General features: G+C 48.5%; 3 protein-coding genes across 7 annotated transcripts in view; 1 reads left to right on the top strand and 2 right to left on the bottom strand.

Annotated features, from left to right (window-relative positions):
- Positions 1 to 3199: 3199 nt before the first annotated feature.
- LOC104301874 (cytochrome b-c1 complex subunit 8) lies at positions 3200 to 3795 on the bottom strand. Its single transcript, XM_009902316.2, has 2 exons — positions 3601 to 3795; positions 3200 to 3442 (listed from the first exon to the last, which is right to left on the bottom strand). The coding sequence occupies exons 1-2, from the start codon at positions 3752 to 3754 to the stop codon at positions 3348 to 3350; spliced, it is 249 nt and encodes an 82-aa protein (XP_009900618.1). The 5' UTR covers positions 3755 to 3795; the 3' UTR covers positions 3200 to 3347.
- Positions 3796 to 6734: 2939 nt separating this feature from the next.
- GDF9 (growth differentiation factor 9) lies at positions 6735 to 9244 on the bottom strand. Its single transcript, XM_009902317.2, has 2 exons — positions 8821 to 9244; positions 6735 to 7669 (listed from the first exon to the last, which is right to left on the bottom strand). The coding sequence occupies exons 1-2, from the start codon at positions 9242 to 9244 to the stop codon at positions 6735 to 6737; spliced, it is 1359 nt and encodes a 452-aa protein (XP_009900619.1).
- An 11610-nt stretch (positions 9245 to 20854) lies between these two features.
- The window catches only part of FBXW11 (F-box and WD repeat domain containing 11), a 71074-nt gene continuing 66393 nt past the window's right edge, over positions 20855 to 25535 (top strand). For 3 of the 5 annotated variants that reach the window (XM_054168237.1, XM_054168235.1, XM_054168234.1), the window contains exon 1: positions 20872 to 20979. Coding sequence is in view for 2 of the 5 variants with exons in the window: in XM_054168236.1 (XP_054024211.1) it covers positions 20935 to 20979 (45 nt within the window). In the remaining 3 variants the exon portion in view is untranslated. Of the gene's footprint in view, positions 20980 to 25535 lie in introns of all 5 variants that reach the window. The other 2 variants (XM_054168236.1, XM_054168233.1) reach the window with 2 other exon arrangements.

Here is a 25535-nt window from a genome sequence, read left to right as displayed (position 1 = left end):
CGTGGAAGGTGAGTTACCTTGATTAAGATAATGCCCTGTTGTCAGGTTCCTGTCTACAGAGCAGCCCAAAACTCACTGGGGCTAAATAAAAATCCTTCCTGGCACCTTGGCCACAGCCACTGTTGGGAAATTTGTTCTTTACCTGGTGTTATTACACCCTTTCCTCTGTCCTTCACCTTCCTGGATCTTATGAAGAGAAGGAAATGGGTCAGTAAATCCCAGCACATCAAAGAGCTGGAGTTAAAAGTTTCTTTGCTATTTGGCTGTGAATTTCTCCATTGTTCTCTGTGAAGCTCTTTCTGTACGTGCCTCTCAGTTCTAATTGCTGCTGTTCCCACTGGGCACCAGTGCAGAACAGAGAAAGGCAAACAAGAGGCAGCAACAGCAGTCCTGACTTCATCTGTGGAGAACAGGATGTGAAGTGACAGCTCTTTCCCCTCTGACAGCAGGGCCCTCTGGAAGTGAAAACAAAAAAGCCACGGCAAAGATGCAGCTTAGAACAAAGAAAGAGAAACAAAACAAGTGTTGCTCCTTTGCCTCTTCTAGCATTTACCAAAGGGAGGAGTGAAACCATGACCTTGACTGGCCTGACACAAACACCTTCTGCAGGTTCTGGACTGCCACTGGCCACAGGTACAGCAGGAGCCAGGCTGGGCCCAAGGGGTACTCCAGGCTAGGTCAGAGGACAGCTTGGTGGGGCTGGAGGATTTGACAGGATCAGAGGATAGCTTAGTAGGACTTGGCAGGGTCAGATGATGGCTTAGTAGGGCTGCAGGATTCAGGAGGGGCAGAGGATGACTTGATGGGGCTGGAAGAGTTGGCTGGGTCAGGATGGCTTGATGGGGCTGAGGGACAGCTGGGCAAGGTCAGGGAATGGCTTGGCAGGGCAGGAGCATGGCTTGGCAAGTGCGCTGGGGCTTGGAGGGTGGTTTGGTGGTGCTGGAGGACTTGCAGGGTCACAGAACAGCTTGGTTGTGGCTGGAGGACTCAGCAGGATCAGAGGACAGCTTGGTGGGGCTGGAGCACAGCTTGGCAGGGTTGCAACAGGCTGGTGGTGGAGCAAAGGGTGCAGGCCCTGCCTGCTGACTTGCTGCTGACACTGCAGCAGGGTGCTGGCCGCCACAGTGCCGTGGTAAGGGGTCACCTGCTGAGGTGAAGGTGCTGTGCTGTTGACAGAAGCCTGGCATTTGGCTCAGGCACAGCTCTGCTGTCTGTGAACAGGGGCACAGACCTCATGAGAGACTGAGCTGAGCTGCTCACCCTCAGTACTGCTTCCCAGGCAGAGTGTATTGAAAACCAAACATTGCCCGAAGCCACCAGCACCAAAGTTCACACATGCTGGCACTTAGGGTACCCACCAGCTGCTGCAGGTGCTCCTGCAGGCTAAATAAGCAGGACACTGGTGAGGTTTTGAATGAAGCCTGCTTCTAGACATCCTTGCTAGCTCTCAGTTGTAGCAGGCAGCTCATGGCTTCTTGCTTGCCTAAGCTGCAGAGTTAAATTTAAGCAGCGAGTACTTTTGGCACTGGATGACCTTTTATCACTCCTGTTTATACCATCTTGGAGTACATGCAAGAGCAATAGGAACAGCCCCAAGACTGAGCTCAGCCCCATCTGCTTTTTCTTAAGATTCATAGAATAGTTTGGGTTGGAAGGGAGCTTGAAGATCATCTAGTTCCAACCCCTGCCATGGGCAGGAACACCTCCCACTAGCCCAGGTTGCTCAAAGCCTCATCCAACCTGGCCTTGAACACCTCCATGGACTGGGCATCCATGACCTCTCTGGACAACCTGTTCCAGTGTTTCTCCATTTCACCACCCTCACTGTCAAGAATTTCTTCCTACTCCCCACTCTAAACCTCCCCTTTTCCAGCTCAAAGCCATTGTCCCTTGTCCTGTCACAAGCCCTTGTAAAAAGTCCCTTCCCAGCTTTCTTGTAGGCTCCCTTCAGGGACAACCTACATTAAAAGCTCCCCCCCAAAATAAAGCATTCAGCTAAAAAAACTGCAACCCTGGCTTCCTGAGACTGAGCATCTGTGTCTTGCAGACAGCCCAGCCATGAGCACACCAACAAAGGAACACAGGGAAACGTCACCGCTGCTCTGCGGATAAGATAAAAGCCATCAGCTGCCACATGGCAGGGAGATAAACGTGGTGCTTTGCACAGGACACAAGCTTTAGGCAGTCTGCTGAAGACTAAAAGGGAAACAAAAAAGGATAAAGAAACCAGACAGATGTTCCAGCCTTCGCACAGCAAAGCCTGTGCAGAGCCACATGGTGAATTTTTGTTGACACCCTGAAGTAACTTTACTACTAGGGTTGGTTTGAAAATCATCTTCAGGTATTAAACAGCCCTGTTTCTTTTGGTAGTTTCCAAGAAGATCTAATCCAGCCTATTAACACCAATCACTGCTATTAATCAGAATTGCAGTTAATAATCTGATTAGCATTAATAACTGTGATAACTGGGTAAGGAGTATCACAGAATCAGAGAGCAGACCAGGCTGGAAGAGACCTCAAAAGATCACCCTGTCCAACCTTTTGAGGGGAGAGCTCAGGTGAGGTTATCCAGCACCAGTCACTTGAAAACCTCCTTCTGGGGACTCCACCACATCCCTGGGGAGGTTGTTCCACTCATCAATTGTTCTCACAGTCAAAGATTCCTTTTTTACATCAACAAGAAGCCTCTCCTGGTTCAGCATGTACCTCTCCTTGTGAAGAGAGTCTCTGTACAGAGGCCAAGGTCCACATTCAGTCCTGAGCCATCAGCCAGCTCTCAAACTTTGGGTCAATACCACAGCAGGTGGACTGTTTGTTTTCACAGCACTCAAAGTGAAAGGAAAAAGCAGTGGGAAGATAAAGGGAGCTCTGAGCTGCTATTTCAACCCTTCTCCAGCTGAAGGCAGCCCTTGCTACACAGAAGCTCCACTGAGAATGTTTCAAAGAAAGAGAGGTCTTCTCTGGGGGGATTCCAAGCCCATGTGGACACTGTCATCCCAGGTAACCTGCTGTGGCAGAGGGTGGGGCTGGATCGGTCTCCAGAGGTGCCTGCTAAGCCCCAACATCCTGTGAGGAAAGAAAAGTCTGGAAATGCTCTAAGGGAAAAGCATCTGAGCACACAGAACTTTAGCCTGATTGTCTCCCTGTACTGAGAGAACCAGACAGAGATTGGATGCTACTCACCTCGAAACATCTCAGGACACAAGATTTCACACCAAGTCATGGGGCAAGGTTAAAGTTTATTTGACAAGACTTATCACTCTCTTTATACCCTTTCAGTCATGTGAACGAGCTTAGCAACACAACGGTGATAACACAGCGAGGTAAGGAGCTCTTCGGTAACTCCATTACTGGTCGTTTTCGTAGTCAGCAGGGTTCTTCCTCTTCAGTCTCTCAAACTCTTGTGTGCCCCAGGAGTAAAGGAGGTAAGCTGCCACGAAAGCTGGGAAGGAAAGGACACGCTCACAAGGGGCTCTGCACGGCATGGCTTCAACCATGCGGCTTCTGTGGTAAGTTACAGCGAGCCAGCCTCCCCCATCCCCAGAGCGGCGATGCCGCGCAGCAGGGAGAAGGGGTTTTGCCCTCCGCCGCCATACTTACGGGGAACGACCTTGAAGACCTGGGAGCTGAAGCGCCGCCAGACGTTGGGGACGCCGTGGGAGATGACGTTGGGGAAGGCGCGCTGCTCGAAAGGGGACAGGCTGTAGGTGATGACATGGCGCACCCGCGCCAGGTTCCCGAAGTGCCGGCCCATGGCGAGCCGCCGTCACCTTCCCCGCCGAGCCGCTGTCACCTTCCCCGCCGAGCCGCTGTCACCTACCCCGCCGAGCCGCGCCGCCGCTCGCTCCGGACGCGGAAGCGGCCGCGGGGAGTCCGCTTCCGGGACGGGGCGCGGCGCCGGCGCTGCGCATGTGCGCCCTGCCGCCGTGATCCTGCGCCCCAGCTAAAGATAACCTGCGGGAGCTCTGGGCATCACCCGGCCCAACCCCTCTGCCAGAGCCGGGCACCCACGGCAGCCTGCCCGGCATCGCAATGGCCGGGGGGGTTGGAAGCTCTCCAGAGCAGGAGACTCCACAGCCTCTCTGGACAGCCTGCTCCTGGGCTCTAGCACCCTCACGCCAAACAAGTTTCTCCTCTTGTTCAAATGGAACCTCTGTCTTCCAGTTTGTGCCATTGTCCTGTCCTGTCCTGTCCCTTGGCACCACTGACAAGAGTCTGTCTCCATCCTCTTGCCCCGCACAGGTCTTTTGCTGCGGTTTGATCAGATCCCCTCTCAGGCTGTTCTCCAGGCTCAGCAGCTCTCAGCCTTTCCTCCTCACAGAGATGCTCCAGGCCCCTCAGCATCTTTACAATCTCTCTCCAGTAGCTTCCTGTATCTCTTGAACTGGGAAGCCCAGAACTGAACCCAGAAGTCCAGATGTGGCCTCACTAGGGCAGAGGGTGTAATAATACGAAGAATTACAAAATATTGATAACAAATCAGGTCATATTAAAATGAATTAGGTAATTAATGGAGCGTGGTTACAAAGATCCATGTGACATCACACAATATCTTTGGTATTTATACCAGATGTAAAGTGCTGCTGTTCGAGCTAGCTGCTGGACTGGTAAAAACACAAAGTACCCTCTTCTGCAGAACTGAAATACCTCAGCTTTGGTTACCATTTCTCTTTGCACACTGGGTGAAGCACCTTCTTTTATTTATTTATTATCTACAGCTGGTCTCAGTGTCCCTGTGAAGACAGTTGACACGTTATATGTAATGTTGTAATCCTCTGAGTAAGAAGGTTGCCAGGGTGAGTCAGTCCAGCTTTGTTCAGAGGGTAGCACCTCATGGGAACCCTTCAAAATCCTCTCATTAATCTGAAATATAAGCTTATTGACACAGAATCATTTGGGTTGGAAAAGACCTTTAATATTGAGTCCAACCATACCATCAGATAAAGCCACTTTTTTGTGGCAATCCTGGGTCCCATCCCCAGCCAAATATCTGAAATATTAGAATATATTAATAGAATTTAGTATCTCTGCAGACCTAGAATGGTGCAGTGACATAAACCTACCCTGGAGAATGTGATTTCAGCCTTTAACTCATCACTGAGATTCCATATTTCTGAAGCTGCTGGTAGCCGACCCAAAAATGCAGTTTCTTTAGCTCAACCTCCAGCAGTTTGCCTTAAACAGGCGTTTCCATTTCTGCCAAAGGGGGAAAAAAACTGTTTTCCTCCTTGGTGGCTCAGTGAAGCTGAACTCTCACTGTTCAAAAGGTATTCACAGGAGTGATGCTGTATTAGGCAACTGCAATGATTTAAGCCAATCCAGTATAGCTTGGATTTGGGGCTGGGATTTGTTTGGGCTTGCCTTCAGCTTTTAATACTTATTTCAAATGCACTTTTGATTCAGAGCCAAAGCAAGCTCTGGTTTTAGTTCAACAGATCCAGGCTAATGCAAATCTTCAGGGAAGACCTTTTTTTTTTAGAGAAGTTCTATGACTGCTGGCCATTTGTTTCCACACCTCCATCCTGAAACCAGCATTTTAGACAAAATCCTTAAAATTAGAAGAAAATAAGCCAACTGTAGTCAAAAGTTGTGATGAAAGAATATAGAATTAAGGCACTGTTACCTCCAGTTTCATTGTGAGAGGAAACAAGGGCATGGCCCCACAGTCTCAGACTACTAAAGCAATTTAACAGCATTTTAATTAACAGATTTCTAAAAGCTTTTTTTTTTTTTAAAAGACCAGGGGAACAAAATAAAAGAGGCTGAGAGCACTGAACACATCTTCATCATTCAGGAGGAAGTGGCAATGCGGTTCCACGTGTAGAATCCAGTGCCCTCAACCCATGATCAGCTTGTGCTTTGTCCTTGAACTAGATCAGGCCTGGTTTTAACAGCTCACCAGCAAGCTGGTGCTAGCTCATACTCTCATAATTCAGTGATTTCAATTTTTACCACACTGCTGCCCTTCAGTTCTTGCCACTCATTGCTGAGAAAGCCCAAAGATTGTGAAAAGCAAGAAACAACCTTCTTGCTTGAGGGATCTGGAGGTGTGGTAGGAGGGGAAAGAATGAAGAACATTAACATTAAAGACTTTCTTCCTAGAGACTTGCTGGAGGTAGAATCTTAGAATTGCCTGGTTGGAAAAGACTGAGTCCAACCATAGGCTAACAGCTCCCTGTACACAGCTGTCAGACCAGGTCTCTCAGCTCCTCATCCAAGCATCTTTGAAACATCTCCAAGGAGGTGTAGAGGGATGAGTGCAGGCACTGAGAGGCTGAAAGCAGAGACCCCCAACACACCAACCCCCAGCATCTCTGGTTTCCACAAACAGCAGTTGAGGAGATTTGGGCAGTGTGAGGACAGCTTGTGGCTTTCTACAGAGGAAGACCAGCAGGCACTGGTATATGCATGATTGCCATTTATTTCCTTAAATTCTCTAGCAAAACAGCTTAAAAATAGGCATCTGGTAGTTGCAACCCCTTCCATATTTGAAATGCAAAATTATTCCAATAAAAAAGGATATTATTAACATTTAATCTCCCATGCTAGAAAAAAAGCTGAGTGGCTACAAAAAAAAAATAAAATAAGTGCCAGGATGTAAACACCTTCTACTAACTCCACACTGAACCCTGAGGGGTTTTATAGAGCTATTAGAATGACAAGATGCAGTTAAGTTATAGCCACAGAACCTCTGCAAAAGTGTCAAACCACCCCAAACCCCTGAGGGTTCACCACTACCGACAGGTGCACTTGGTAGCTATCATATCCTCATACTCTTTGTAGACGATGGAGCCGTCAGGCTCTATGGTCAGCACGCTCAGAGGGCTGTACTCGGCAGGAACGCAGGAGGGCCTCGGAACAGAGGGGTCCAGCTTCTCGTAGATGATGTTCTGCACCATGGTGTGGACAGGAGAGCCGTAGCGGTGCCCCACCACCCTGGGGCAGTCACCCTTGCAGTACTGGGGGCTGTACCTGTGAGGGGCTATGATCCATTTGTCCCATTTCAGCTGGCTGAAGCTCAGGCGGAAGTTGTGGAGCTCGCACTCGTTCTGAGGGAACAGGAACTGTTTGAAGTATTGGCTCAGATCAGAAGGTGAAGTTGTTGGTGCTTCTGGCAGGTTCTCCTCTCTCCGACGCCGAGAGGCCCTTTTACCCTGTGAATTCTCCTGGCCACCCCTAGGACTGTTCCTTGGCCTGGGCTTCACTGGGTTTTTCCTTTTGTGTCTAAGTGAGTTCCACCTGTGATAAGCTTGCTCGCTGGTATCGTTCAGGTAAAGAAGAAGAGAGGGGGGCACCAATGCCATATTAATGGGATTTTCCAGTTTAGTGTTCTGTGGTGGCTCACCCATCAGACAAGTGACGTTCACAGCCATATGAATGTTCCTCCTGTTAGAGGCAATCAGAGGCTGGAGGAAAGAAGTCACATCAATCTCAACCCATTTGCGCTTCCTAACTTCAAAGTGCAGGCTAAAAGCTATAGAGTGTGAAATGCTGGGGCATACTTGGCCAGAAAAATCATGCTCCTTAACAGACAAATGGCACATGCAGGTAATGGAAGAAGAGTTGGCAACTGATGTGTCAAAAGAATAGAGCAAGACAGACTTGAGTAAGTGCTCCAGAGCAGTAACACGATCCAGGTTGAAGAGTAAATCCACCGAGTGAACGTCTCCTGAGAAGGGAAACAACATCTTGGAGCATTATTGCATCTTAATTTTCCACCTACACATAGACTCATAGGATTTTTTGGATTAGGAATGTCCTCTAAGATCATTGAGTCCAATCTTCAACCTAACACCACCATGGCCATTAAACCATGTCCCCAAGTGCCACGGCTGCACATTTCTTGAACACCTCCAGGGATGGTAACTCCACCTCCTCCCTGGGCAGCCTGCTCCAAATCCTACTCTCCCTTCAGGATATTCACACACTGGGGTCATGATTCTTCCCTAGCAAATGTACAAGGCAAGGAGAAAGTCACCTTGCAATGGGATTCTGGCAATTTGGTGCAAGTCTTTTTATAGTGCTCTTTGCAGCCCAAGGCCATGTAGAGCACTGTTAAGAGACTTGCACCAAACTGCCAGAAGACTTCCCCCCCCTTTTCTTACTTTACTCACAACTGGTTGTAGAGTTTTCTCTGACTCACTCTGAGTCAGCCTGCAGCATCAGGATTATCTTGAGCATAGTACCAGTTGTGTAGCCTTTCCCAGTGTGGGGGTAATTTGTGTGTAATGCTATTCAAGGGGAAGTAGGCTATGAAAAACTCCTACAGTCTAAGAGAAGAGCCATCAGGATTAAAATAGCAACAGCTCTACAGAAATCAGATAATCAAAACTTTGTTGCTTTACTGTCTGAGGCTCTAGCTGGTCTATGAAACAAAAGCTCTGTGAAAGAAACCTGAAGAAGAGGAGGTTCTGGGGAGGCCTTGGAGCAGCCTTCCAGTACCTGAAGAGGGCTGCAGGAGAGCTGAGGAGACACTTCTGACAAGGACTTGTAGTAATAGGATGAGGGAGAGTGGCTTTGAACTGGAAGAGGACAGATTTAGACTGGAAATTAGGAAGACAGTTTTTCCAGTGAGGGTGGGGAGACACTGGAACAGGTTGCCCAGGGAGGTTGTGGGTGCTTCATCCTATGCCAGCCTTGAGCAACTTGGTCTAGTGGAAGGTGTCCCTGCCCAGGGCAGGGGGATTGGAACTCAATGATCTTTAAGGTCCCAACTCCAGTCCTCCTGTGCTGTTATGATTTTTATATTATGCTTTAAGCACAGAACACAGGGGAAACCCCCCCACTTATCATGGTCAGCTCAGGTCACCCCACACCTACCTTTCATTAGGTCCCTGTAGAGGTGCTTGCACTCAGAACACGGTGTGAAAAGCCGAACAGTGTTATAGAGATGGCTTTTATAAGCCTTTGGGATTCCATCCTTGGTGGCAGACATCTTATAGAGCCTCTTCATGTACCGAAGGGCTCTGGAGTCTGGCTGCAGCCTGGGGACCTCACTTTCCCAGTTCTCGTGTCCCCGGTCTGACAGCACCTTGAGGAGGGGAGGCAGGAGGGCATAGCCATGCCTTACACTCTTTGGCAGCCACAGCAATGGGTTTAGCTCTCTGTCCTCTGGAGCTGCCAGTAGCCCAGAGGTCTTGTCTGAGATGTCTCGATCCCTGAAGTGGGGGGAACACTGGATGCTAGAAGCAAGCCAGTGAAGACAGCAATAGAAACAGACACAAATTCTCCAGGTACCCTCCATACTCTTTAAGGCTGCAACCAAACAATTGCCTCCCCTAAAATATTCAAGGGAAAAAAAATGGCTCCCTGCTCCTCTTCCCTTATATATGCTGCAGCTGGGGAGCAGGTGGGGGCAGGTTTCTTTCTGATAAGGAACCGAAGAGAAAGATCTGCAGCTGCCTGCTGAAACCAGACGTTTGCTTGCACTGAAGCTGGAGCCTTGACTCGGGAAAGTGCATTAGAAACCAAATAATTATTGTGAGTTAACCGTTTTCACATGGTGAGTTACAAGATCGGAGTGAGTGCAGCCTGCAGAGGGAGCCGGGGAGACGAGATTGTGCTGGCTGCTCGAAATCCACCTTTGCAGAAACATATATACATAAAAACATATTTTTGCTTCTAGCAATAATAAGGTAACTTTTTTTTTTTGGGGGGGGGCTAGTGTATTTCTCACATTTCATTTCTCTGTAGACAGCAAATCCACTTGAGAGAGAGGTAACTGGAACTACACCACCATCAGATTAATTTCCATTCCAGCACGCAGCACACATTTACCTCCAGTCTGAGGTAAGGCACTCAAAAAACCTGTTTTCAGTCGCAGAGATCTGTAGAATGTGCTTCAAAAGACCCCAGATGGAGCAATATCGATTGCACCAGGAATATGCAAACACTCTTGAGCAGAAGATAACTACAGGGATGGGAGTTAATTGTATTTCGTTAGGAAAGTACAGGAGGGGAGGGAAGGAAATAACAATCTCTTTTCCTGGCAGTTGTTGTTAATTAGAGCAATGTTAGCAATCATCTAGTGAAATATCAGCCCTGATCTAACTTTCTCATCTTTAGGCTTCTGAGTAAGGATTGCTTGTTCAGAGCGTTAATTAGCTCAGCCAGATGTCAGCCTGGCACTCTTTGACTTGGCACTTGAGGTTAATTCAGATAACAATCTCTAATATGAAACAACAGAACCTTTCCTGCTGGGTTTTGGGAAGCTGGATTGCTGTGACAAAAGGTGGGGTACTCTCTCTTCTGTGGTCAGCTGTGTTTACACTGATCTGAATAAGGTCATCTGTGCTTTGATTCATTTTAAACACACATCCTTCAGTCAGGTGTGCCTGCACCCAACAAGCTCATCTGCTCCCTCCCTTGTGGGTTCAGGTCAGCCCCACTTCCCCTTAGTTTCAAGCATGTTATCTACAGTTTCTGCTGTCCTATGACAATTTAAGCTGCCCTTTAACCCTACCCTTTTCCAGCAACCAAACAAGCATTCCTTCTCTATTTCACCCTGATTTTTGCTGTTATCAGTCCTCGTGGTGGGTGCAGTCGGGGAGCTGAGCCGGTAGGACAATAATCTAACAGAAAGTGAGGGTTTGCTTTACCTCAGTGAAACCACCAGAGAAGCTGAGAACAATGAAGCCTATCTTGAGTAATTCGGGACTCCACAGGATGTGAGTGGTACTTGTGGAGGCTAAAAGCACAGCAAACCCTTAACTGTTGTTCTGTATGGTGAATGCCAAAATAATCTTACAGATTTTTATATATAGATTGGTTTGAAGAGAGTAGTCTTAAATATAAACATGTAGCTTTGGAAAATTTGGCTTAATTGGGCTGAAAAGGGTCATGAAAAGTGGTGAAAGGGCATGGAGGTTTTTAATTATAGATTTAAACCTAGCCCTGGCCTGATAGAATTTAAACCTAACCTCGATATAGTCTGCTCTTTTGCATGGTCTAGTGGCCTGATCATAAAACTCATCATCTTTATTAGCCATCTTGTTGGAAATCTGAGCACAGAAGTCAAAGTTCAAATCTGTGCAGCTTGAACTGATAGATCCCTGAAGAGCTCTGAACCTCACTGACTGTAAGGACAGGGAGAAACCTGATGCAAACTTCTCCTAAGGCTGGGAGCTGGAGACCTGTCAACACAACTCTTGTCATCTCCTGGGCAAGAATGATGCTGATTAACATCCTGTGATGCTTTGGGGTAGGAGAAGCTTTGATCTTGTTTGTTTTCAAGGTCAGGTTGGATGGGGTCTCGATCAACTGGGTCTAGCAGGAGGTGTCCCTGCCCATGGCAGGGGGATTGGAACTGGATGATCTTCAAGGTCCCTTCTCTACCCAAACCATTCTAGGATTCTCTATGCTTGAATCCCCATCCCTGGAGGTATTTAAAAGAGGCTGAGGACATGTTTTAGCACCAGCCTTGGTAGACTTAGAGAATAGTTGGACTTGATGACTTTCAAGGTCTTTTCCAACCCAAATGATTCTCTAATTCTCTAAGCTGTGGCACTGATGGGGAGTTTATGAATTCCTTTTCTCTTGCAGGCAGCTTCTCCTACTCCCAATGCAGCTTTGCAGGTATCTTGTTTTCTTTATATTTTAATTTCCCAGCACTTTATTTATAGAACCTAGAAATTTCCCTAATGGACCATGAGCTCATTTTCCTGTCTGCTGCATAACTACAGGCTAAACTGCCCAGATAGTTTGTCAGCTAAATACAGGACAAGAGAAAGGACTTAGAATACAGGCACTGATCTTGTATTTGTCAGCATCACAGGAAACTCCAGAGTTTTAGGGAATCAGAGGAGATTATAAGAGAGCATTGCTGATGTGCCCTCTCCTCATCATGCTGCCTCTTGCCACACCAGCTTCTAGGCTCTACCTGATTTGTTTGTTTTACACTGGGATGGATTTGGGTTGTATCTGTGGCTGAATGATTCTTAAACACCTTCTTCCTGCATCCTCTGTGCATCCTGAGGATGAGCAAGGTCTGTGCAGTGTTCCTGAAAGCATTTAGGGATTGCAAAGACATGCTTTGCAAGGCTAAGGGGGCCAGGGGACTGTCCTACAGACACACTGCTGTGTTCCCATGATGAGATGAGCATTGGCTGCACCGGTTTGGTTTTTTGCTGGGTCACACTTGATTGTTAGAGCAGCTCCAGGAACAGCTGAGGGAACTGGGGTTGTTTAGCCTGGAGAAGAGGAGGCTGAGGGGAGACCTTGCTCTCTACAGCACCATGGAAGGAGGCTGGAATGAAGTGGAGGTTGGCCTTTTCTCCCTAATATTGGGTGGTAGAATGGGAGGAAATGGCCTGGGATTGTGCCAGGGGACGTTTAGTTTGGAGACTGGGAACAATTTCTTTGCTGCAGCAGTGGTCAGGCATTGGATCAGGCTGCCCAGGGAGGTGGTGGAGTCACCATCCCTGGAGGTGTTCAAGAAACTGGCACTTGGGGATATGGATTAATGGCCATGGTGGTGTTAGGTTGACAGCTGGATTTGCTTTTCCAACCAAGACAATTCCATGATTCTTAACCCCAGTGGCATAAGGAAGGTGCTAAGGGGTAATGTGCTGTGGGTGGTTTTGGTGTGAGGAGCATTGTGAGCTGCCCTGGCAGTGTCTTGGAGCTGCTCTAGCACATCAGGTGATGCCACAGGGCTAGCTCTGATGGCTAGCTAGTTTTTGTGTGCCATCTTATTTATCTGGAGTATGTCAGAGCTTATCCATGGGGAATGCAGCTTGGAAGAGAGATTGGTACACGTGGGAGGTGAGTGGAGATGGCACAGGGACAAGCTCCTCTGCTGTCAGCACAGCTGAGGATATTTTAAATTAAATGAAATTTACTCTCCTGGCCTGTTCCTTGCTGAGGTGGAGATCCTCCTCTCCCTGTGAGCACAATGCTTGGCATGTGCTGCTGCCCCTGTGCCATGTCCTGTGGTCCAGGGAAATCAAAGAGCCTGCCCTGGATATGTAAAAGTACATGCAAGGCTTGGCAGGAGCTGCTGTTTCTGACTCACCAGCTGTGATAAGCTGTTTTTCCTTTGCTGTTTGGTCAGAGTGGGGGATCCTCAGGGCTCTGTGCCATTGTCTCTTGGGGGACTCCTGATCAGGGACCTGCTGCCTCAGGCAGAAACCACATCTGCTGGGGCACAGAGTCTGGAGGGAATCCCAGGGCACTAACCCTGGGCAAAGTCCCTGCACGGTTTTAATACGTGGTAAAAGGACTAACCCAGAAATAAATTCAATTAAAACCAACAAAGGGGCTGGGGCTTTCCCTTTCTCTTGTGAAACCAGTGGGTGGTTCAATCCCTGGCTCCCAGCACTGGGAATCAAGGACCATGGGTGAGAATTGCTGTTCTTGCTGACAGGGTGACAGCTCCTCCAGCTCCTTGCTGCTTTCCTTAGGGAGCTGGATGCTCCCAAAAGGTTCTGCACTGCTAAGCAAGTCTGATCGTAGCCTTATTGTTATCTCCCAATCAATTATTGGCTTTGTGAGGTTGTCTCTCAGCTGGCAGGATGTCAGCTGCCCAAATGTCGCCTCCTCCTGTGCCGGATGGAGCCGGCACAGCCAGCACTGCCTGCTGCCGCACGTAGGAGCTGCTGCCCTGCTCATGCAGTCAAAAGCTTGTTCTGGATAAGCACTCTGCTTCCAAGCAGTTCGTTGGCAACCATTCTGCCTTGCCAATGGCTCTGTAGATTAATTAAATACCAAGGGCTGAACATTCACCAGATACATCCAGTTCTGGAGGGCAACAACCACATCAGTGTACAAACCTGGGCTGAGGCCAGGAGTGCAGCAAGCTGCTGCTCACCTGGCGGTCTGGCTGCCGTGCTGTGCCAGTGAGGATTCATTGCACTGGGGGGCAGTATGCTTGAACTCAAGCTGAACCAAAACCAGCTGAGGCCAAGTCCTTAGGGTTTGATTTTGGCCAGTGGTGATGACACTGCTGTATTTACCATCCTACGGCCATCCTTGGGACCAACCCCTGAGCATCAGTAAAGTTTGGTTCTGCTTTCAAATCATGCAGTGACAGAAAAACAGAGGCTGATGTGCCAGGTGAAAGATGCAGAAACCTTTGTAGTCCCACCTGAACTAGAATCCTGGGATCATTCTGACCAGAGGAGACCTTTAAAATCATCCAGTCCAACCATTAACCCAGCACTGCCAGGTCACCACTAAACCATGGCCCTCAGCAGCACTTCTACATGGCTTTGAAACCCATCTATGGATGGGGATCCAACCACTGCCCTGGCCAATTTGTTCCAGAGCTTAACAACCCTTTTGGGGAAGAAAATGTTCCTCATGTCCACCCTAAACCTCCCCTGGCACAACTTGAGTCTGTTTCCTCTTGTCCTATGAAATACAGGTGAGAGCATGGGAAGGCTGCAGAGCAAGGGTAAAGCAGGGATTTTGGTGTTGGTTTTTATTCTCAGCACAAGGTGCAAATGCATTTTAATTTCTTAAGTGTCTAAAACATGCTAAAGGTGTCAGAGAAAATAAAGACATTGCCAGAATAACCTGACAGTCTGTCTGCAGAGAGTATTTGCCAGTAAGTATGGAAAAAATAGTGCTGCAGACACCCTAGACATGAAATAATTCATTGGAAGAGTGCAGAGAGTTTGGGTTTGGTCTCATATTGGGGCATCAGAGCTTTGAATATGGATTTGGATCACATCAGGATGTGGCCAGTGGGGTTTCGGGCAGGGAAGGATGAGTGCAGTGACCTGGGGGATGCTGAGCCAGGCTGACACAAGGAGCTGTGGGTGACAACAGCCATGGAAGTGCTGGCCAGGATGGTGCAGTTCCCATCCCAAAGGTGCAAGCAATTGTTTGAGCAAAGTAAAATAGTGTCAAAAAGGCAATAAAGAGCTGCTGTGTCCCTAGGGCTGGGCAGCTCTGGTGAGCCAGTCATGTTCAAATATGGTTTATTAACTATATTTTTCCTAAATAATTCAGAACTGACATTCTCTAAACTGTTCCCACCTTGCAAATATCCTTCTGAACTGCTTGAGCTGCTGGGGGTTTGTAATTTTTGTATGACAGGCAATTTTGTTTCACATTCAAGGCCAAGTCCCATTGTACTGGCTATTCTATTACTGGCTTCACCTGCCTCTGTGTGAAAAGGGTAACTTTGTGCTGTTTCCTTACACCCAAGGAATGATTTCTGGTGTTTGGGAGACCTGAGGAGTGGTGCAGTGAGTCTGACCTGGATGAGCAGTGGCCTGAGTGTAGAAGACAAGAGGGTCTGTGGACTAGTGCAAACAGAAGTGGTGATCCTGTGTGTGGGGGGTTGTCAGATGTGAAACCACACTTTGGAATAGGAACTTCTGACTCTCTAATCTTTAGACCACAACATCAAGTCCTGCTTTATCACATAGGACATGGCGACTGAAGAAGCACAGCCCGAGGGCAGTGTGCAAGCAGTGTGTGTGTTGCTGGAGAGGGCGAGCTGCAGCCCTGAGTCACAACCCCCCAGTGCTGCAGCTGGCAGCCCTCTCCTTGCCCGCACCGCCTTTTCCTCCTCCTCCTCCCTCCATTCCTTATCTGCAGAAAAACTGGGGTGCTGAGTCCCATGCTTGGGAGTGTGGGTCCTGAGCAAGCTCTGTGGGCGTTTGGTGCCCCGCAGCAGCAGCGCCACTTGGGCTGAGAGCCCTGTGCCCAAATCCTCATGAGCCACGGCCATGGGGAAGCATCCCTGAGCCTCCCTGGGACGGCCACAAGGGGTTTGCTGCTCCATCGCCTCCACAATCCTGTAACAGATGGCACTTCCTTCACCTGAGGATGTGAGGGCTTCGGGTATTTTCTTTTCCTTATTTATAAATAACAGCAGTTTGAGCTACCCCCTGCTCCTAACGTCGTTATTTTAAGTGCTGTAGCAGAGCTAGATAAGGACCAGCTGCTCCTCTCTGGAGGGTGGCAGAGTTGGTGCATCTGTTACTGGGCAGGGCTAAGGATCCCTCTGAACCTGCTGAGTTTCCCAGATCTTTCACTGAACCTGCTCTCACCCCATTTTGGCTACAAAAATATTTCTTTGAAGGAAGAATCAACATTTTCATACTTCCAGTGCAATCATCCCTGCCCAAAGCAGAATGTTTATTTATATCTCACTCCTTCCAGCTCCAAGTTCAATAATTACCCGTGCAGCAGGAGCCCTTGCAGTGCTCTTGCCCCTGCTTTCCTTGCTCTGTGACTCATTACTGCCCATTGAGTACCCTCTGATCCCTATCCAAACAGCCAAATAAACCACGGTAAGATGCTAACATGAGGGGTTTAGGGAATGGACTAGGTTAAGCTGAGGATTTGGAGAAGCTGAAGCTTGGGAAATGGATACCCATGGACCTGCTGGGGGATTTTAGCAGCTAGCTCTGGCCAGCTCCATAGTGAGTCTCACACTATCATTTTGCCACTGCCTGTCTCTTATTGTTCTTTTTTTTTCCTCTTGTTTTCAGCTGTCTACAGCCTTGCTGAATTGGTGATGGGACAGGGAGCAATGTTCTTGCCTGTGGATATGGAGGAGCCTGTCGGGGAGGTACCTGCAGCCAGTTGCATTTATCCTTGTCCTGTGGGTGTTTAACTTCAAGGGGGATCTCTTGTTGGGTGTCAAGAAGGAGCCAGTCTCTTTTCAGCAGTGTCTTGTGATAGGATGAGGGGCAACTGGAACATGAGAAGCTCCACCTCAACATGAGGAGAAACTTCGTTATTGTGAGGATGCTGGAGGTCTGGAGCAGGCTGCCCAGAGAGGCTGTGGAATCTCCTTCTCTGCAGACTTTCAAGACCCATTTGGACATGTTACTGTGTGACCTGCTGTGAATGACCCTGCTTTGGCAAGGGGCTTGGACTCAATGATCTTTCAAGGTCCCTCCCAACCCCTCCCATTTTGTGATTCTATGATTAGAGGCCTAAAAACATACAGAAAATGGACAGATGTTAAGAAATAATTAACTTTATTACACAGAAAAGCTGGGGGGATAAAAAAAGAAGTCAAAGCATGTTCTAATGGGAAAATGTTTCTGTGGTGTGTCTATCCTAACATCCCTCTCCAGGTGCTCTGTGGTGCTGGTCCATGGCAGTGTGGGCCACCAACAGACCTGCCCATGTGGGAGGAGAGGTTGGAGGGGATTAGTGAGCAATTCTTTCTTCTGTGGGGCTGGGCAGGCTCCAGGGCTGGTGGCTCAGCTACCTCCCTGGCTCCCCACAAGCCATCTGCAGAGTCCTGACAGTTTGTGCTTCCCACCTGCTCTGCTGGAAGCGGAAATGAGTACATCATGCAATGGACAGAAAACATGGATCTCAGATGATCACTAGGTTTTAGTAAAAGCCCCAGCTCAGGGCTTGCATCCCAGTGCATCCCCAGCAGATCAGGGCAGCCTCTCACCTCCCCACAGAGTAGACACAGCAACTCAGGTGCCCACAACTGTTAGGACAGAGCTGGTCATGGACCCATGGTTGAAGCTTTCCAGGGTTTATTGAAACATGTGGTTACTTTTGCTGTGATACAGTGAGAGCAACATCAGCCTCAATTAATTCTTGCCGTGTTGCACAATGTGGAGGTATCTCTAGTTCACTGGCGCCGAGACTTTCCCTCTTCCACTTCCCCCCTCCTCCTCATCCTCGCAGACAAACTGGCAGAGCGAGTCCTCTGAGGCTGAAACTGCCCCACCACCCTGGTGTGCTTCCACCAGAACAAGGTCCTCATTAGCACTTAATGACCAGCTTTGTGTCCCTGCTTTGCTGATGTGCAGATACGTGACACATCTGCCAGCACCTGACGACACACAGCAGAGGAGTTATTGATACTGTGTGGTGGTAACCCCAGCTCAGAGCACACACCCAGGGATGTGCTCCTCGACTTACTGCAGTTGTGCAGTTCACAGAGTCACGGGAACTAGATGATCTGTAAGGTCCCTTCCAACCCAAACCATTCTATGATTCATCACAATCCAATGGGTTTGTAATAATTTGCCAAAAGTCTGTTTTTTCATCCAACTTATTAGCCCTGGCCTTGGACCTGTGGCTCAGTCCTTGTGAGCTCTTGAGTCATGAGTTGCTCAGAAACGATTGTACAGATACAAGGACAGATAGGATAGCCCTTGCTCTTGCTTTTCTTGGGTTCTGCACTGAAGCCAAAACTTTTGATTCTTTAATAATGCTTTCCTTAATTATTTTCAACATTCTTGTCTTTCTCACCAGATAAATTGTTTTTTTTCCCCCCTGTGATTAAAAGCAGATGGCAGGAACTTGAGTCCCAGCTGACAGTGTCAAAGTCCCACATCTGCTTGTGTAGCATCCATCACTGCAATGTATTAACCACTCAGGCTGCCAGAACGAGACCACAGATTTACTCTTTTCCACAGAAATGGATGAAATTTTACCCATTTTTCTCTTTTAGATTCCACACCCCCCACTTTTCCTCTGTCCTGGTCAATCCTTTCCACAGCCAGAAAACTCTCCTGACTCTGCACTTGCACTTTGGAGAGCGCCACGTAAAAGAGCGTTGTGCCGATCAGCACATCTCTTCCCTGACATATATTTAGACTGAGACATGCTGATTTTTTACTTTGGTGTCACAAACAAGCATCTGCTGCCTTGTTTGATCTCCACAGCGAATGCCTGATTACAGGCAGAACAAAACCAAGCTGGATTTTGTCCCACCTCATTCTTGGTGACGCCTTTGTGAGCCTGCTGAGGTCAGTGGCGTCACACAACGCAAAGGCTGGGCTATAATTTGACCTTTGTATAGGTTGGGATGTGAAGGTGGCAAGAGTTCAGCTCAGCTGCCAGCCTGGGTGCCCAGGTCTGACAGGAAAAGCCCCTGGATGGTTTTTTTTTTTCACATGGAAATGGAGTGTGTCTGGGTAAGGGGCAGCAGGCGCTTGTGCAGCCCAAGCTGAGGTTACCACTGATGGCTGAGCTTGGGCTTTGCAGTCCCAGTTAGAGGAAGTTTGGGCAGTAGCACATTTGGCATTTGCTGTGTCCAGAAGAATGTAAATGGGGCAGCTTTCAGGGCTTAGCAAAGTTTCACTGAGCAGCAGCAGTTTGATGAGGAAAGAGACCTGCTGCTCTTGGTTTATAGTTTTAAATGCTATGAAGAGAGTTTAGTCTGCAAGAGAATTACTCCTTTAAGCAAGTTTAAAATTAACAAGGACATTTCTGCTGACAGAACTGTCCTGTAAAGGGGGGGTGTTGTCAATAAGAAAGGATTGTGCACCATTTCCATTTCTTAACTGTTTGGCAGAGATTTAAACAGGTATAGGGAAAACCAAACTGCTTAGCGTGGAGCTGTGGGGTCCATTTTCATTGCAAACACAGAATTGGTAGTGCTGTGCTGTTACACCAGATTGCTGCCCAGGACATTTTTGCTTCCAATTTCCAATGCCTACAAATGCATTTGGTCTCTGCTGTGTCATCATCGCACAGCCAGAGTGCCCTTGGTCACCCAAAGCACCTGAACTTTCAGTGTCTGCATCCTGTAATCCCACCTGAGGCTCCCCCCAGCTGCCTCCCAGCAGCTGCAGCCCTACGTAAAGCACTGTGAAGATATCCCAGGAGGTGATGTCTCCTCCCTGTCACACCACAGCCATGCAGCAGCTCAGGCAGGGAGGGTTCTCATTTCCCAATGCTGCAACGTTTTGGGGGGTTTTTAACTGTCACTTTGGACCATGCAATACCCATTGCTGTGGCTATGAAACTGACAAGAGGTGCTGTAATGGTTGGCATTCATAAAAATGTTACTCTTCATAACCCCAAGTCTGCCAGTGTAGTGCTTGACTTTTTAACTCCTTTTGACCTCATCCTCCAAGTGTTTCTAAGTTTTAGTCGAGAATAGTCCTCAGGTGTGGCACAGAGGCCAGCTTCCTCTCTGGGCAAGTCAGAAGGAATTTAAGAGACATTTCTTTGTGCATGCTGACAAAGGATTCTCCTAAGGGCTGGCTGCTGAAAATTTCTCTCCCTCCATGTGTCTAGGTATGAAATCAAGCCAGCTCCTAGTTCAATACCAGGCTATTAAAACTGACTGGAGAACCCCCGAATGTACTGAGAACAGGATGAAATAATCTATTTGTTTATTTGTCAAGCATGACAGGATAGTAAAAGGTGAGGGGAGAGTAGAGTCAGACAAGGCAGTGTGCCAAGGAGAGCACGGGGCGTGAGGATTTTGTGGTCTCAAAGGCATTTCCCATTGCTTTTGATCCCCCCCTACCCCGCACCAACCCCCTGCTATTTTCTCTTACACAAACCTGCACCATAAGAAACGGAGCAGAACGGCTGTTACGCTCTTTTTGTTCAACTCTGCTGCCCATGGGAACGCCCCTTGTCCTGGTGAGCCTGGCGAGACGGATGCCGTCCTTCTTGGCCCCTTCTACTCAGCCGCTCTGTCCCCCTTAAGCTCCCCACTCCTCCCGTCGCTCTGCCTTTGAACAGAGGCGCTGCTCTGCTGTGAGTAAGAAGGAGCGGCTCGAGTGCCAGTGTATGACAGGCACCCAAGAGAACAGCAGGAGCAGCTGGGAGCCGCGGAGACCGCTACTCCAGCCGGAGCCGCCGGCGGCACACCCCCTGGTTCTGGGACACCCCCAGGCTCCTCTGCGGCCCCGGTTCAGGTCCCCTGCGACCCAGGATAGGCCGGCCGCAGTTCCCAGGGCACGGCGCGCGGGCCGCGGGGCACGCTGGGAGCCGCCCTCAGCCAATGGCCGTGCGGTGCCGCTAGGGCCGCCGAGAGTTGTAGTCGATTGCGAAAGGCGCCGGAGCGGCTGGCGCCTCGTCTCTCTTCCGGGCTCTGTGACGTCGGGTAGCACGCGACGTGCGTGCGTTGGCGCGCGCGTGCGTCCGTGCGTGAGCGCAGCCGGGGGGGGGGGGCGGGCGGGCTGGCTGAGCGGCAGCGGCGGGGCCTGGCGGGAGCGGGGCGGCGGCGGGCGGGGCGCCGCGGCAGAGCTGCCCGCCGCTATGGAGCCCGACTCGGTGATCGAGGACAAGACCATTGAGCTGATGGTGAGTGACCCCCGCCTCCCGCGCAGCCCTCACTCCTCCGTCTGCTCGCCCGCCGGCAGGCCCCAACGTCGCGCCCCGGGCCTGCGGGGGTCCGGCCTCGCCGCCCCACCGGGAAGGTGACTCTGGTGAGGCCGCTCTCGCCCCCGGTCCAGGTCCGCTTGGTGGCCGGCGCCTCCGGCCCGCTCCTTTCTTCCCGTCGCCCCGCAGGGGGGACCAGCGCCGCTCTCCTCCTCCACTGGGCCGGCCGTCGGTCCTCCCGGCGCAGGCCCGGGCGCGGCAAAGCGCTTGAATTTAATTGAGAAAGAAAGGGAAAAAAAAACCGCAACCACATCCCAGAAGATAGAGCCGGGCTGGGAGGCGCGGAAAATCATGCCCTGTTTGCGGGTGATGGGGGCACGCTGCAAAAACCGAAACCGAAATGCCCCGCAGCACGCCGGCGGTGCGGGGCTGGGGCTCCCGCCGCTCCCCGAGCTGCAGCGTCTGGTTACCGGCTGCGGCCTCCCAGCTTTCCCCCAGCCAGCCCCGCCGGCGCCGGCCCTGAGCTTCCAGGGCCCACCTTGGTGGCTCTTACGAGAGGCCGGCGGGCCCGGGGAGGGGGTGCAGATTTTAGCTTTCAGTGTGAGGATTTGGGGCTCCTCTAGCAGCGAGGTCGGTGCTGCGGGCAGCTCCCATCTTCCCGGAGCGGCTCCGGTCCAGCAAACACGGTATTATCTAACTAGACCTAATTGGTGTATTCGTTCTACCCCCTAATTAACGCTTACGCCGCTAAATTCGGGTTAGTGGAGAGGCGGACAGGCGGAAGCAATGGAAAGAGAAGGGGGTTTGCTTTGATATAAGCAAATCTTCCATCTCTGTAGCCAAATATTAGGAGGCTCTAATTTTGCTGCCTTTAGGGATGAATAAAATTAAGTTAGGAGCTGGGAGAGTGTAACAAGCCCTAAATGTTTTCTCATTCATTTGTCATAAGCATAATTTGCTTTCACATACAAAATTTCATGCAGTACTGTAAGGTTAAGTGGTAAAGTGCCAAAAAATTGGCTTTGAAGGCACTCTGAAAGTCAGCTGGGTTCAGTGGGAGGCATTAAATGTTTTTATTTTGCCAGTAGAGCTTTTGCTGAAGCACCTGGTCTGGAAAATTCAAACTTTCTTTGTGTGTTGTCTGCTCTTAAGAAGCAGAAATTAGGAAAAAAAAGCAGAAACCCAAAACTCCTTTGGTGATGCCTTCAGGTTTGTTTCTGCTCCCGGAGGCCATTCTCGGAGAACCTCCCTTCCTGCTCCCCATCGATTTGGTGATGTCCTGCTTCACCGTGGTTGACATCACAGCAGCTTCCAGGCAGCAGGGAGGCTAAAGGCTGGGGGCAGCTGTGCTGGTGTCCCTTACAGGACCAGCTGCCTGCACAAAAGATGTCTGCTCGATTTCTGAGCTGCAGAGTGAGTTCTGGTGGTTTTTCCCCCTCCCTGGAACACGGAGGTTACAAATGCTCCTCAGCCTGGGGGTGTGTGAGGTGCTAAAATAGCATGTGAGGATCTAAGGTATGTTTGCCTCCCTCAACTTTCTTGTGTGTCTTTCTGCAAACACTCTTCCTTACTCGAAGTCTCTCTGGTTTGGGGACAAATTATCAATGGGGAGAAGCAAATCTAACTATTGCTGGTAATTGTTGTACCCTCTGTTTACAGCTGGACCTGGGGAATGTGCTGATGGATGCAAGTATCAATGAGGTTGTTCAGATTGTTATTACCTGGTAGGAGATTGAAGAAAGCAGTTATTCTCTCTTTCACATGAAATGAATAAATCTAAAACTAACAAGATTAATGATTCTGTAGTTTCCAGTAGATAATGGAACTCTGTAAAATGTGGTTGGCAGTCAAATTTCAGCATTAGCGAAGGCTTGTGTTTGAGTGTGAATGATTCACTACAATCACTGAAAGTCACTCCGAAAGAAGACATTTTGTGGAGGTTTTACCTTTGTGTGTGTTGTAGGAGATAAGATTCTCCAGAAGATGTGTCTAAGTATACAAAGCAGAGGTGGTATTGACTGAGCTCTCAGCCAGTGATTTCGGTATTCTACCCAAACTCTTGTATGGGTTGTTAATGCTGGTGGCAAACAATCCCTAAACCAGGGATTACCTCAGCCTCTCAGGTTTAGCAGGATGGTTTTCTTTGTAAGACACTGCTGTTCACTCAAACAGGATGTTTTATGCCTCTTTTTGTTACAGGAGATTGGGTTTGGTCACTTCCCTCCAGCATCCATGATGAGCATATAGTAAATAGAGCAGCAAGTGTGTGGGGCAGAAGTTGTGAGGAGCAAACTGTGATTCTGAGGGGTTGATAAACAAGAGATATTGCATCCACATGTTAATTGCATGGAAGTTTCGGAACATGGTGTTCCAGGCCTCAACTCTGCCTTCACTGGAGAGATCATTTCCATGTATTTAAAGAGAAATCAGTCCTGGCAATAATACTGTTCTATTTTTAAAGCTGGGATCCAAGAGAAATATTTGAAAGTTTCAGAGTGATGTCTTGGAGTTGCTGTATAAAGTTTTAGTGACTGTTCTGAAGTCACTGCCTTCTAGGACAGCTTAGGGCTTTTCATGCCTTGTTCTAATTTTTGTAGATCATGTCATGTAGCCGCTTTAAAGGTGCTGAGCAGTGGATTCATGGCTTTCTTTTGCAGATGACCTCTAGAGTCAAGAAACCCTTTGCCTTTAGAGATGATTTTAAGAGACACAAGTCCTCAAAGTTTAACTTGTGCTGCAGGGGCAGGGCATCCAGATTTAGGCATATCCAACTGGGTGGTACTTAGATACTTCCATGCTCTGAGTGAGTGGGCAAACTATTAGAAAAGGAGTAGTAGTAAGGGAGTAATCCAGAACAGATGGAGAGCTAGCCAAAAAATGATTGAAAGGACTCTTTCTTCCCCTGGGATTGATTTTTTTTTCCCCCTCTGTGAAATGAGATAACTGTAACCTTTTTTCCTCTCTTAAGGAATGAAACTTTTTTCCTCTCTTAAGGTGAAGTCCCAACAGCAATGTTTTATGAAACAGAGATGTATTTTTTTACCTAGCGATTCTGTGATTTCTGTATAAAATCTGTGTTGTTCAATCCCATCAAACCTGCTGTATGCCTCTGCTTTCAACACCTGCTAAAAACCTCCTGGTTTTCACTTGCTTAGGAAGCCTCATTGAACCATTCTTCTGTTTCACCAGCAGATATTCAAGTAGGGAGTGACTAGCTTCTTAGCTGTATCGAAGCAGCTATAAAAGAATACCTGAGTATGACATGTATGGGTTTCCTACAGGTTAAAATGTTAGGCATTTATGAGGTGAACTGTGTGCAGCACAAGATGTGGATTGTATAAAATAATTCTGTTGCTCCCAGGCTCATGAACCCAGCAGACACCTGTGGGACACGGTAACTGAAGCAGAAAGCCAACTGTGTGTAAATTCTCACACTTTCTGGGCTTATTTTCATCTGTCTTTTCACTCTGTCCTTGGTACATGGGCTGTTATTCGAACACAGATCACCCCCTCCACTGCAGAGATGGTTTAAGTTCAATATCCCACTGCTCCATGGTAGCAACATGGACCATGCCTAGCAATAAAGCTGAGAAGATCTTGTTTATACTGCATTATTATTTGTATCTTAAACTTCTTATCTGTATGGAAGATACTCTTTCTAATATGCTACCTTTAGTGTGTAGAACCTCACTCTCTCTCATAAAAGTGTCCGGTGTTTAAGTGCCTTGGTAAATAATAAATGAAGAACTACAGTTGAATATCTTGCCAAAAGTCTTTCAGTTTCTCCTGGCAGAACTTTGATGTGAGCTGAAGGTCTTCAAAATGAAAAGGTAACAATTTCAGAGTCAAGTATTTCACACAGGCCTGCCTGCCAGCAGCAGCCTCTCCTGTAAATCATGCCAGCAAGTACCTGATGTTCCTTGGGCTACTGCAATGGGAGATGCCTGTGCCCCCAAACTATTTAAAGCTTTACTATGCAAAATAAATTCCAGCATTCTGTTTGGAAGCTAAAATACAGCTGCTGCATAGATCTCAGTAGGGCTGTAACACTCTGTTTTTTTTTTTTCCTTCCTTGCCTCAATCATTGCAAGCCAAGCAGGCAGTTAGTTTTGTGACCCTTTTTCCATGTGCTCTCAGAGGAACCCTTCAAAGAGTTTACTTCTTTAGTTCTAGAGATACAGATGGACTGGGCAGCCATCAGCTTTGCATCTGAAACAAAGAGGCTGCTGTTCCAGCTGAAGTGTGACTGGCTCTTAAATGCTTGGGAGTAGATGGAGAGTTAGGAAGACATTTGTCAACTTGTGTGTAAGCTAGTTGTGCTTGCTTCAGTAGGATAACAATCTATTTGCTTTGCAGTTATCTTGTTTTTTAATCTTCAGTAGCTGAATTGGCAGAATTGAGAGCTACATGTCAGACATTAAATCATGCAGCTGGTGGCATGCTTGGCAGCTTCATACCTGGGGAAAAAAATAGGAATAGCTAGAGCAGGTATCTAAAGAGGTAGGGCGTTAGATGGCTGTGTTAGAAAGGCACAGATG

Source organism: Dryobates pubescens, chromosome 16 (genome assembly GCF_014839835.1).
Source record: "Dryobates pubescens isolate bDryPub1 chromosome 16, bDryPub1.pri, whole genome shotgun sequence".
NCBI lineage: Eukaryota > Metazoa > Chordata > Aves > Piciformes > Picidae > Dryobates > Dryobates pubescens.
Note: the sequence above shows the minus strand (reverse complement) of the source record. Positions and strands in the feature narration are given on the sequence as shown.